Genomic DNA, 14,639 nt, shown 5'->3' on the forward strand with positions numbered 1-14,639 from the left:
TTTTTTTACCTATTGTTAATGATTGTAAACTCTTAACTATAATGTATAATTGAAACCACTAACTTATTCCACTAACTTCGTGGTTCTGAATTAATTAACTAAGGAATATAATGTTCTTGGTGGTAGAAATCCATGATACCATGAAAACAAGGTATGATCGATAGCGGCTCTAATTTCGCTCAGTTCGCGCATATCCCTGTGACGTCACTACGCCATACAAAGATATCTATATTGTTCAATTTGCACTAATAAAAGAAGACATATAATAGGTAAGAATTAAGACATAACCTCAAAAGTTCTGCAAATCTCGTGGAAATAACATTTGAAAAGTAATTTTCACATTTATTATGTTACCAGTTTGACAATTTTAAATGGGTGCGCGGAGCGTGCCGACCAATGATGCCGATATCACCTGTGACGTAGACACCAACCTGTGCAATATCCTACGTTCTTTACTTTGTAACATGGCAGAAATCTAACCAATCTAACCAAGTATCGAAAAGAAGTTATCAAATCTTTATTGACAAGCGTGTTTGGCAGTTACTTGGAGATTTACTTAGAGAAACAAGGTGTTGGAGAAAAAAGAGAGTTACAACAACTTGTCTAACGTTAAAATTATTTTAAAAGATCCAGTGTACATCCAAAAAACTGTAGTGATTACAGACTTATAAGTCTAATGAGTCATGCTCTGAAACTTTTTCTTCGAGTCATGCATGCTCGTATATACTCGAAATGTGGGAAAAAAAGCGGAGAGTCTCTGTTCGGCTTCATCAAGGGGCTGGGTACGAGAGAGGCTTTGCTTTCAATCAAGCTACTGTAATGAAGTCCGTATATTTTTTTATTTAATCTGTTAAATGCTAGGCATGAACATAAATCCAACACGGCACAATAGCTCGGAGCGAAAGTACTTCGCTGGTACACCGAAGAGCCAGGGTTCGATCCTGCCTTAAGACATAACTTTATTTTTATTTTTTTTATCATTAATATTCTCATGGTAAATTTTTAAATATTTGTTTTTTTGATCACCAGGACGGATAGCGTTTGTGGATTTATGAACCATACTGTATATAAGTAGAATTTGATATGTTCATTTGTTTTGAAGGATTATGGTAACAAATAATTCTTAGACAAGCTTATTATGGTTTATTTTTATTTTTAGAACTGTTATGATAGTCTAAAACTGAAAAATATTTTTAATACTAAAATTATTTGTTGATAAAATTGTGTTAAATATTTCGTCGATTTGCATGGAGACGTTGAAGTTTTTTTTTGGTACAAACAGCAAATGGTTTTTTGAGGATCGACGGGTAAAAACCGTTTTTTTTTACTGTAAGGAATCTTGATGGGAGGTAGGACGATGGTAACAGAACGTGGTTCGTGGTTCCCGACGGAAAAGATTATTTAAGCGACGGGAGCGCGAAAACGGGGGTTCTTCCTGTTGAGACTAAGTACCGGTGATCTTTACTGAGTAAACCTCGTGAGTTTAAGTCGATTCTGATCCGTTTTTTTATCAGCGCTGCTGTAAAAAACCGAATTCTTGAGTTTTAAAGTAAAAGTATCTCCGATTTTGATTTTAAATAAGTATAAATCGTGGTCCCAGAGATTTGATTTAAAATAAGTGTAAACCGTATATCTGATTTATGAGTATAGATAGTTAAAAAAACCGAGCATTTAAGTTTTTTTATACCTGACCGTGAATAGACAACCAGACCGTTTCGTTTTGATCCGACGCCGATTTTCTTAAGTTTTCTTTATACCTGACCGTGAATAATTAGTGTGACCGGATTCCGGGCTGCTGTAGGCGATTCAGAAAACCAGACCGTTTCGTTTGATCCGACGCCGATTTACTTAAAAAAAAAGGTAATCACATTCTCATTTTTTTTTAACCGCCAGATACCCCATCAGAGTTCTAGTAATCACAAATTTTAGTTTCAGTACAGTAGAGTTTTTTTATTTTATTTTTATGGTATAAAATTCCTTTACGGAGGAGGAGTTAATTAAGGTTCCTCTTTTATTTTACCATAATAATAATATTTCTTATATATCTGATTTATTTAAAGATGCATGTGAATATGTATTGCTAGTATTTCTCTATTATAATATATCTTTACAGGTTTGAATTTAAATCATATGAACTTAATTATTTGCTATTGTAATTAACTGATTTAATTTCTCTGTGTTAGATTTTGCGATATTTCATGTTTTAGTATTTTCTTCATATTTTCTTTATTTGAAGATATTGGATTCATAATTAATTTAATTTATTAATTCATTACTTAATTATTTGCTATTGTAATTAACTGATTTAATTTCTCTGTTAGATTTTGCGATATTTCATGTTTTAGTATTTTCTTCATATTTTATTTATTTGAAGATATTGGATTCATAATTAATTTATTTAAATAAACCTCGTTATGGAATATATTCGACTTTAACTGGCTTTTACCCCATTTCCCTGGATTCTCCACTGTAGAAAAGCTAACCGTATTGGCCGAGGTGGTCTCTCAAACACTTTAAACTTTGGGGGTGGCGCCCGAGAACAAAAAGACCGACTGTTAGGCGTTAGTAATAGCTCTCTAAGAAAAAAGACTGTTACACTACTGATCCAGAAATGTTATAATCAACGCCAAGATGTCTTTGTGTGCTTCATAGATTATCAGAACGCTATCGACAACGTTAAACACGATATTTTCCTAAACAGACTGCTCGAGATAGGAATAGACGCCCCAAAGACATTAGAATCATACAGGAACTATATTGGAACCAAACCGCGGAGATAAGAGTTAACAAAAATTTATCTACAGTCACCTTCAATGTGTGCAAATACACCAATACACCAAGGAGAAAGTGGATGAATTAAGATTAATAATATAAGAGTTCCAATTAACAATATAAGATATGCGGATGATACGGCAATCCTAGCACCAACTTTAGAGGATCTCCAGCAAATAATAAATAAGATAGAGGACATGGGAAATCGTTTCGGTCTTAAAATCAACGCTACTAAGACCAAACTTATGGTAATAGGACGCCAGCCTATAATCAACACCGCATTGACGGTGGATGGAAATATTATAGAACGAGTACCACGATTTAAATATCTAGGTGCTATGATCAATGAACGATGGGACTGCGATGAGGAAGTTAAACTTAGAACGAATTATGCAAAATCAATATTTTTTATACTTAAAAACTTCCTATTAGTACGCAGTCTCCCGCTAGCACTTAGACTACGGGTAGTAAAATGCTACATATGGCCCATCTTACTATACGGCGCAGAAACGTGGTCTCTCAAGGCTAGAACGCAACAGAAAAATACTCGAAATGAAAGAGCTAAAATTGCACAAATAGAATACTAGATGGCGCGACAATATCATAATCAGAATATAATTAGAAATTTTGAACTTTCGGTTTTGGATCGACGGCTCGTCGACGGCCTTATAGCTCGGCTAAATATGCACAGTTGCCAGATCCAAAAAGACTTGAATTGGCATCCCATTCTTTTTATTGTGTATAATGCAGTATGTGTTTCTTTCTATTCTTCTTTTCTTGTCAGATACACTTATATTAATTATTCCTTTGGCTATTAAAACAGTTTTAAGTATATTATTACAAAACATATACATTTTTAATATACACTATACCTTATAATGTTAACTAAGAAAATGCCTTTAATTACCTTTAAAATTAATAATATACAGGGCAATTGATAGTGATATTTATTAATGCTGGAACGTTAGTAATGAAATATAAGTTTAATAATAATGGAAATAATTTATTAAAATGCAGTACAAAAAATGTTAACTGACTAAAAAATACTATAACAAATTACTTCCGTTTGCCACGTTATTTATATAGACCTAGGTAGATTTTAAAAAGTGACACAGATACAATTAATAATATATTAGTTCGGCATAAAAGTTGCTGTCACGACATCGAACAATAAATTAAAATTCGTAAAATAAATTAAAATTATAAAGATTTGTTTCTTTATAAAGAAACGCAAGTATACCAAATTCGGGCCCAATCGAACTCCAGGAAATGATATCATAATAGTGTACTATATTATGGTACCACTCGATATACTTTAAGGTACCATAATATTGCAATGTCACCGAAGATCGGTAGTATACCAAATTTAAGAACAATCGAACGCCATGAAATGGTATCGTAATATGGTACTATATTAAAGTACCACTTTATATGCATCATAGTACCATCATATTACAATGTCACCGAAAATACGTAGTATCCCAAGTTTAAGCCCAATCGAACGCCATGTACATAATATAGTACTATATTATGGTACCAGTTGATATGCTTCATGGTACCATAATAATGCAATGTCATCAAAAATACGCAAGTATATATCAAATATGAGCTCAATCGAACGCCAGGAAATGGTATTGAAATATGGTACTATATTCAGGTACCACTTTATATGCATCATAGTACCATCATATTACAATGTAACCGAAGATACGTAGTATAACAAGTTTAAGTCCAATCGAAAGCCAGGAAATGGTATCGTAATATGGTACTATATTATGGTACCTCTTATTATGCTCCATGATACCATAATATTACAACATCACCGAAGATACGTAGTATCCCAAATTTAAGCCCAATCGAACGCCATGTACATAATATGGTACTATATTATGGTACCAGATGATATGCATCATATTACCATCATATTACAATGTCACCGAAAATACGTAGTATACCAAGTTTAAGCCCTATTGCCGCCATGTACCTAATGTTGCTATGTCATCAAATATGGTACTATAGAAGGTACCACTTTATATGCTCCATGGTACCATGCTATTACAATGTCACTGAAGATATAGTATACCAAGTTTAAGCCCAATCGAACGCCATGTATCGTAATATAGTACAATATTAAGGTATCACTTGATATGCTTCTGAAAAAAACGGCGTCCAGTTGGCTGGAAAAGGACGATCGATGACATTTCCCATATAAATTTACATATAAAATGACAGTGATATTCATTTCATAGCTATCGCTAACGCCGTTTTTTCCCGATTATACAATATGAACTTGGTATGAACACAATCGAACGTCAGGAAGTGGTATCATAATAGTAGAACAATACTTATTATATTGTCGCCGAATTACAATGAAAATTCAGGATTCAATTATACAATCAAATATTAGGAAGTGATTGTAATTTAGCTCATAAGATTTAATTCCATCTAACATGGCAAACTGAAAAAAACAGCTCTGATCTATTTTAATATGTTTTTTAATCAGGAAGTATTACGATATGAATTACACAATGGCAACACTGCACAAAATTCTTTTAAATTTTTAGTTTGTAGAAAACTGTTTTCTTTTAAATTTATTGCCCTCTATTATGTAGTAGCGAAACTACGACATCAAAATATCTGATTTGGAAACAGACTTTTAAAGCCTGTCTCCTTTTGCTACCTAAAATTTTATACATGTAACGAGGCTTCTGTTGCGTAGCTAGATATTCTGTGCTAGAACCCTGAACCGCATCGAGGCTTTCGAGATGTGGACACTCCGGAGACTCTTACGTGTACCATGGACCTCACATGCCACTAACAAAGAAGTTTTAAGAACTGCAGGTTATGAACGAGAAATGCTTAATATAGTTAAAGAAAGAAAAGTTTCATACCTCGGCCATATCCTTAGAGAAGACAAATATTACATTCCTAAGCTCATTCTACAAGGAAAAATAAAGGGACGGCGAGGCCCATGAAGAAAACAACATTCCTGGCTAAGAAACATACGGGATTGGTGTAACATCAACGACGCAGCCACCATATTTCGAAGAGCCGAAAACGGCATTCTACACATTGTATGAAGAGTACAGACAATCGCCAACGTGCGGCTAAGCACAAGGCACAGGAAGAAGAAGAAGTGTACATCGTTTCTGCAGGGATTGGAAATTGTGATTGCATATTTCTGTTTTGTACTAAAGGTAAAAGTCAAAACGCTGGATCAGGGAAAAGCAGCATGTCCACTAAAAAACAGACAGGGGCGCACACATAGCAAGGCTATTATCCAAGGGGCTAGCACTAAAACAACAAACGAACTGCTAATGCTTAGCAGGAATAAAGTGCGGATTACTAAGTACAAGTCTCTTGACAGAACATATGGCTGTATAAGGATAAAAGAACCACCACCAGTAGTACCCTCTACCCTAATGGAAAGTATGGTTTAGGGTTGTTACGGAATTTTTCACAATCGCCATTCGCTTTAGCATTAAAATGTGTGTAAGAATACCAAATTTCAGTAAAAACAGTTTACCAATAATATAATATAATATAATATATAATTTAAACAAAATATATTATTTTTAATTAAACTTACGAAGGGCTTAATTAAATTTAAAAGGGCTGTAAATTCTTCGGGAAGCATTTTAGGACATATGTTCATAGGAACTTTTTGTTTTATTTTTATCTGTAAAATCACTTACCAAAGTTAGATACACTATTTTTTTGACACCCTGTATTTACTAATTAGACTTATTGATTAATATGTCATGAATCCTTTTCGCAAATTTAAACGTTGCTCAGAACATTAAAACATTATCTTCTTTTGTTTCAGGGTGACATATTTTCCGGTTTAAATGACGGACTAATCAGTAGGGCGGAAGCTTTGGCAGCCGTCGACATCAAGCACCAAAGTTCGGGAGGACCTGGCGGTTTGCCACAGCTCAAGCACGACATGATGTACCATCACAGTATGACAGCACCACCCCCGGTTAGTAGACAACATCAAGTAAGTTAAGGGTAGGATGTTGTAGCACTAAATGCATTAGAAAATTGTTAACATAATATACGACTTACCAAATACCGAGAGTCTCATTTTAGCGTGGTTTAAAGGGTTTCTCCTTTATGAGTAGAGGTACAGACATGCGGTTTTCATATCACTTTGCTACTTTTTTACGAAACTAAAAATTCACAGTCCTTTACAAAGATGCAACCGGGGGGGCATTGAAAATGATGAATAAAAACGTAAAAATATGATTAGTGTTAATATGAGTGTATTACATACATATGTTTAAATAACGAACTTAACAAAAAACAACAGATTTAAAGATTCACTGAAAAAGTAGTAGTGTTAACATTAAATAAAACATTATCAATAATAATTATGCGATCGCACTTATCCGTAAAACAAGCAAGCAAAAAACCTCGAAAAAACAAATAACATACAAAACATCAGGTTAACATGATGACAGATCATGATCAATGACAGATAAAGAATTCTTACGGAAAGTTACACTTTACGATATAATTTTTAACTGTTAAAGGCAAACCCATTTAAACACAAAAACTTTTTAATACCTACTACTGTATCTGAAAGACTTTTTTTAAATTACTAATTTTTTTAGCCACGCTTCTGTTTTTCTTGGCTGTTGTGCGTCACGTCACAGATTAACAGGCCCACGTTTGCACCACAAGGCGATGCTGCAGCCCACTAGGTAGACCGGTCGTAGAAATTTATGTTATACAACTTGTAGTCAATCTACACAAATATTATCAAAAAAAAATTTTCTTTTAAAATGTGTTCAGATTTTGTAAAAAGTATAAGTCAAAATCACAAAACTTAAATTTGATATGAGTTTCTTAGTTTTTAACTAATATAGTGGCGAATTACAAAAATTCCTTTTCAATGAAAATTAATGAGTTAAATAAAATAATTTAATAAATTACTAGCTTTTTCTCGCGACGACGTTCGCGTTACACCTCGAATCGTTCATGAATTGATTTAAATGATTTTTTACTTCTTTATAGAGAGCTAGTGAGCATAGATGTTTTTTATTTTTCATCTTTTTTTTATTTATTAAGAGCACGAATACTCTCTTTATAGGTTATTTTTTATTCTTTGAAGGATAATTGAGGAAGATATATTTCGTTATGATGTCACTAAATAAACCCTTGTATAAAATTTTATACTGTCTGGTTTATAACGTTATAGTATTGCATTTTCGTACAGCAAACTTTCATTCCCTATTCTACTCCTTAAAAGTATAAATTTTATAAATTCGCTTTACCTTTGTGCCAATTTTTATGTGTATAATCCAGAGGTCACCAAGTTTTATATAAATTTTTACTAACTTTACCCATTTGGTTGATGAATTTCAAAAATTTCTTCTAATTCTTTTTGTAGGATTTTATTCTTCTAGACCAAATAGTAAGGAATTTTCATACAACAAACTGTTCCGAGATAATTTTGCTCTCTAAGAGGATGAATTTCCTAAAATCGCTTTGTGTAGCAATTCACTAATGTCGTTTAAACGAACCTTTGTGCTAATATTTATGTATCTAAAGCTGGCGGCATGAACTCACTCTAAAATATGTAAAAACGTGATATATAATCTAACTGACACACCACTGACAATGACAAATAATTTATTTCTGGAGGTATTTTGTGTAGGTGTTTTTCAGGTATGTTTTAGTATTTAGTCCTTTTACACAAAGAAATAGCCATTAAGCACTATAAAAATACTTCATAACAAATCTACACATATATATCTTTCATTTAAAAAAAAATCATCAAGATTGGTTAAGCGGTTTTGGCGGGATGGATGCAACAAAAAAACCCTTTGAGCTTTTATATATGATTAATTATTTTTCCAACATATTTTACTTTGCAAATTTTTATAAATATTCAGACTCGCCAATATCGTACTCCACCGTGTCCAGCCTGTTTAGCCAAACGTAGGCCGATTCCTCTTCGGCCGCGTCGTGACCCTGGCCGAAGGAAGAGTCTTGAAGACGCTCATCCACGCATAGGAATAAGTTGACTGTGTAGCGTATTGCGTATTAATCGATTCTGACACTTTCTATCTCGTGTATAATGTTACGCAAGTTTATTATTTTAATCTCGATTTTAATGGATAAATCTGTGAAATGGCACCTGAATATCTTCCGCCATGACATGTTTTTACTTTTTTGTTATGGTAAAGTGATTTGTATAAACTTTATTCAATAACGTATATTTTCCTCCATTTGGTGATTTTTTAATTTTAAGCGAAAATTAAGTATAACATTTTAGGAAAAAGAAACATGTAATATTTAAAAGAAGAAGAAATTAGTCTTATTTTGAAAGGAAAATATAGAAAAAACTCTTTCTATAGAAAAAGTCTTTATACTAACCAAAATCCGGTGACATATACGCGGTCTCACCGGAAACATTACTTATTACTTCGCATAACTTGAAGCATATCTACTTTTAATAATGAACACTTCAGAAATACACCAGTAAAGACATTTATTATTTGAGATTAAAACTCGAATTAAATTATAAATATTAGTTACCTATGTTGTTATAGCTTTTATAGGCCTGTTTAACGACTTAATAAGTTACCTAGCGAAAAAATCTGTGCGCGTACCTACCACTATTGTTACAGGTTAATTCGTTAAAGAAATATGTTACACAAGTTAAAAACGCTAAAATTTTAATGGTATTACTTGTGCATTATTGGCCTTATAATGTAATTTGTTGGAATTATATCTTCTTTAAATATAATTAGACTTTTTAACGACTTTTAAGTTACCTAGGAAAAATATATGCACGTACCTACCAGTATTGTTACAGGTTAGTTCGTGAAACAAATGTGTTACATTTTATTCGTGGTATTAGTGGTATTATATTGGAATCAGCTTGGCATTAGTGGGGCATTATATGAGAAATTTTGGTATTTAATTTGTATTTTTGGCATTACTTTGGCATTAGTATACAGACATTTGTCAGCGGTTTACTCCTTGTAGATAATCAAAAGTTTTTGATAAAATTTGCTTTTTATGTCAGATCATTTCTATGAAAAATTACATTAGATTTTTATTAAAGACGCTGGGTAATTAAAACATTGAGTAATAAAGCTTGTCCACTTTAAATAAGGGGTCACGAAATATCCTCCTTGGAGTGTTTGGGTTAAGGGGTGTATAATAAATTAATCTCGTTGTTTTATAATAAAAACCATAAAACATTTATTTGTGAGTAAAATAATGCAATGGTTGGACTCTCCTTTATAATTAGGTGACTAAAAATACACTAAAATAATTAGAAAAAAAATCTTGTACTTATTTAGTAATTACGTCAATATTAATTAATTGACTTTCTAATCTATTCTATTTTATGTACAAATATATTATTAAATTTTAAGCATTAAGTAATTAAACACTTTGTGCCCTCTTATGTCGTAAGAGGTTACGAAATATACTCCTGGTTACACCCCTTACAGAAAACAGTGTAAGGGGTGTAAATAAATTGTATAATCACTGTTTTTTAAAATAAAAACTATAAAACATTTCTTATTTGTGAGATTAAAAAAACAAAACAATGCATTGGTTAAAATAAGTACATTCAATACATATGTATGTGTTATAACATAATATAGCCATTACTATTATACTATTATTATTAAAATAATATGTGTGTAACATATTTCTTTAACGAATTAACCTGTAACAGACATTTATATGCCCAGTATATTTTTGCTTAACAAACCAAAAATCCAAAACCTACCGTTATAGGAGGTATAAGATGATTAAACTTATATAATGACAACTACTTATCGGATAACAAATAAATTACTACTGTCAGCTAGTTCAGCTACTGTCTAGGTAGAATATACCTAGAGTACCTACACCTACCTATGATGTAGGTAGATTAAAGCTTATTTTGACGTTACCTCTCACTTCGGTGTCACAAGCTGAATTTTTCAGGGATGGAAGTACAGTACATGATATGGGGACCCTTATTCCGAAAGTAGTACAAAATTAGACCGGGTAAAAGGGTACTATCATCAAAAATCGATATATTGATACCACCGTATAGAGAAAACAAATACTTATTTTTTGATCCAGTACACAATAAAGTCTTCGTAGGGAGTATTTTTTATAATTATTTACAAAAAAACATTTCCATTAGCGCTTATGACCAAAAAAAACTTTAAACATGAATAATCATTTCAATCATGCGAAAATTTGGTTTAAAAATAGATTTTTTTTAATATAACTTTCATTTAACGAACATAACGAACGAAGGCCTAAATGAAAAAAAGAAACAATTTAAAAGTTTCGCTTATGTCTTGACAAGGTATCAAAGCAAACCCCATATTTTTTGCTTTTAAACTAATAAAGATATATCAATAAACAATTAGCGATGTAATGGTTTTTGCGCGCGCTGGCCGACTGCCGCCGCTGCGCCGAGATTTCCTATACCCTTGTATATAAGACGTCATGGTGTGGCAAATGTAGCATTTTAATTCGATTTGGGCTCCCTTATATAGGATAACAGAAACATTTTCAATGTTAATATGCTACACACAGATTTGTCCTAGCCCTATTAGTTCCTAAAATACAGGGCAAATTTGAAATTGTTGCATTTTTCGACTACCCTCGTATCTCGTATCATATAACTTATCAAAAAGGTAAAAACTGAGTTTTATTAAGTTTTTCAGATATAATGAAGTAACGTAACTAGTTTTATGCTAGGAGCTAAATGGGATATCCTGTATATTTTTTTTATTTTATTTGCCTTGTCGTGAGTTTTCTAAAATATAATATATTCTAGACTTATTTTCATAAAGAAGGTAAAAAAAACTTTGTAATTTTTAACTATAGTAATACCAGTCGATTCTCGTGGTAGAAGCAACAATAACTAATAGTACTTCATTTGATAATCAAATATTTAACTAAGCGGTCGTATATTCAGTTAAAGTTATTGAATGTGTTAACAGTTTTTAAAGAGAAATAAATTTAGTTGTAAAAATTAAACAAAAAGTGATGCAAAAAATGAACAACTTTGGCATTTTTGGAGATAGCATCATAAATTTGCTATTTATACATGTTGGGAATTTATTTGCACACTAAATATCAAAATGTATTTTTCATAGTCTAGATATAGAATTGTTTGTTAGATATTGTACCTATTTGGTCTCTGATCAAATTACAATGAAAGTATTATAAAAAATTGTTTAATTATTATTTATATTACTACTATAGCAGGCCTGATTTTTTAAAAAAATTGCATAATTAGAGATAAAATTTAAATTGGATAATTAGAGATAAAAAATGTATACAGATAACCCATATGCACGTTCCTGGTAAATTTATCGACGCTTTTTTAGCATTAAAATATGTCGTACTTATATACTTTAACCTGCTGTAGCTGCGAAACAAAGCTGAATCGGACCTATGTTGATATAAAAAATAAATCTTATTTTTACAGATGGTATATGTTTTTTGGAACATCCTGTATAAATTAGACAGTGCTATGTAGTTACCTTCTTTACCAGGAACTACATAACTGATATATGAATTTCATATACTACTATACGATAAAAAAAAAATGTTAAATTTGGTTTGGTTATTAACGTGGCTGTCATTTACGATAAACATAATCGATCAACAGCCTCAAATAAAATTAATGCCTTCTTTTCGGTCATACAGTATTTGCAACCATTGTTCTAAATAATTAAGCCATCTAAAGACCGATTCAAAATATAAAACGCCCCAATCAGCAACAATCGCTTGAAAAACGCTCGAAACAAGGCCTCTATCAAGCACTCCCCAAAGACCCTCACAATTTAACATGCAAACGACCTATCTCATCGAACAATCACGAAAACAGAAACATACAGAACAATATTCCTTCGAAGAGTAAACAGAAAGGCGAATTAGCCGGGACAAGAACAAAAGAAAAAATCGTTTTACTGTGTAACATTTGACAAACGGGCCGAACCGGCCCGGCCTAAGACAAACACGGGGGGCGCTGACATTTCCCCTGAGGGGTCCGGGGGCACGTCCACGGGGACCCCTGTATACACGACAAACGGCCACTTTACACCATCGCAGCGCGGTAATGGTGAAATAGTGCTCATTGGGGATCATATGAATCATGGGACCAAGTGTGCTCGCGTATGTGGCTTGCCAAAGTCAGTCTCGATTTCGAAACGGAGCATTAAAGAATATTTCTTAATATAGTATAACATGCTATTAGTGTATTTAACACAATACAGGTTGTCCCAATACAGGATGAATGTTAAATAAGTGCAAATATTTTTAGTCGTCTATGAGATTTTTTCGCAAAAAAAAGATGTTAAAAATCGTGCATTTTCTTTTGAATTTTCCTGTATATTTTAGAAAACCTTTTTAAAACTGATTTTTTAATAGACTCCTTAGGTGAAACAAGTGATTTTTAGACGCCAATAAAGCATTCCCCAGAGAAATTTCCATGACCTCTAAAAATTACCACCCAGAGTAGGAGGATTACTATACAGGGTGGTCCGAACTGTATTCCGGAAACTTGTGCAGCATATTCTGCGGATAAAAATAACGTCGATATTTGGATGAAAATTGGTGTCTGGGAGTTTTTTGACTTGAGAAATTCCATTTTGATTTCAATATGACTCCTACTTGCAAAGGGCGCCACCTACATATTTTTTAACTGGTTCGGAGAGTAATAACTTTTCGTCCGTACTGTATAAAACTACTGAGTAAAAAAATATACATTTACGACGTTTTTTACGTAAAAAAGGTCTCTTGGTAAAAATCGCTACGGGTAATGCTTCTCGAGATATTTGGAATCAAAATTATCAATACCTGTCATATTGACATAAAAATTAACATGTTGACTAAACAGTTATTAGGCTGAAATCATAAATTTGAAATATTTTTGTGCTAAAAGTTTAACAATTGTTTTATCATCACTTTTTCAGAGAAAAAAATTAAGATTAATTTAAAAAAATAAAAAGTTTAAAAAAAGTAAAAGTTCCCAAATTTATCCTTTCAGTCAAATAACTATCTACTTTTTTTGTCAATAATGACATGTATTGATCATTTCCATTCTAAATATCTTAGGAACGGTTGCTCGTAGCGTTTTGCCAAGAGACATTTTTTTACTTAGAAAATCACGGAAATGGACATTCTTTCACTCAGTAGTTTTATATAGGTAGGGACGAAAAGTTATTACTCTTCAAAACTGTTAAAACATATGTAGTCCCCCTACAAATAGGAGTCATATCGACATCAAAATCACATTTATCATGTCAAAAAATTCAGTCACTTTAGAAATAACTGAAATTAAAATAAAAATGAAACTGCTACACCCTGTAACTTCGAAACTAAGCATTTTAGGACATACATTTATACGAACTTTTTTACTTATTTTTATCTGCAGAATATGCTGCCGAAGTTGAAACCACCCTGTATTTCAAGAGCAACATATCATTTAAAACGCTATAATACAGGGTGGTCCGAACTGTATTCCGGAAACTTCGGCAGCATATTCTGCAGATCAAAATATGTAAAAAAAGTTCGTATAAATGTATGTCCTAAAATGCTTAGTATCGGATATACAGGGTGTAGAAGTTTCATTTTTATTTCGATTTTTTTTCAAAGAATTTCTGCAGTAAAGTCAATACTTGAATGAAAATTGGTGTCTGGTAGTTTTTTGACATGAGAAATTTGATTTTGATGTCAATATGACTCCTACTAGTAGAGGGCGCCACCTACATATTTTTTTAACTGGTTTGAAGTGTAATAACTTTTCGTCCGTACCACTATAGAACTACCGAGTAAAAAAATATACATTTGCGACGTTTTTTACGTAAAAAATGTCTCTTGGTAAAAAT

The 14,639-nt window shown here is 32.3% G+C and overlaps 1 protein-coding gene across 1 annotated transcript in view; it reads left to right on the plus strand.

Annotated features, from left to right (window-relative positions):
• LOC115885961 (inhibitory POU protein) overlaps nucleotides 1–14,639 on the plus strand; it is a 73,544-nt gene that overhangs the window by 31,793 nt on the left and 27,112 nt on the right. Inside the window, exon 2 of the mRNA XM_030904995.1 lies at nucleotides 6,599–6,772. Within this exon, the coding sequence (XP_030760855.1) occupies nucleotides 6,599–6,772 (174 nt within the window). The remainder of the gene's footprint in view (nucleotides 1–6,598; nucleotides 6,773–14,639) is intronic.

The sequence above is a fragment of the Sitophilus oryzae genome, unplaced genomic scaffold (genome assembly GCF_002938485.1).
Source record: "Sitophilus oryzae breed Bouriz unplaced genomic scaffold, Soryzae_2.0 scaffold_465_pilon_pilon, whole genome shotgun sequence".
NCBI classification, from domain to species: domain Eukaryota; kingdom Metazoa; phylum Arthropoda; class Insecta; order Coleoptera; family Curculionidae; genus Sitophilus; species Sitophilus oryzae.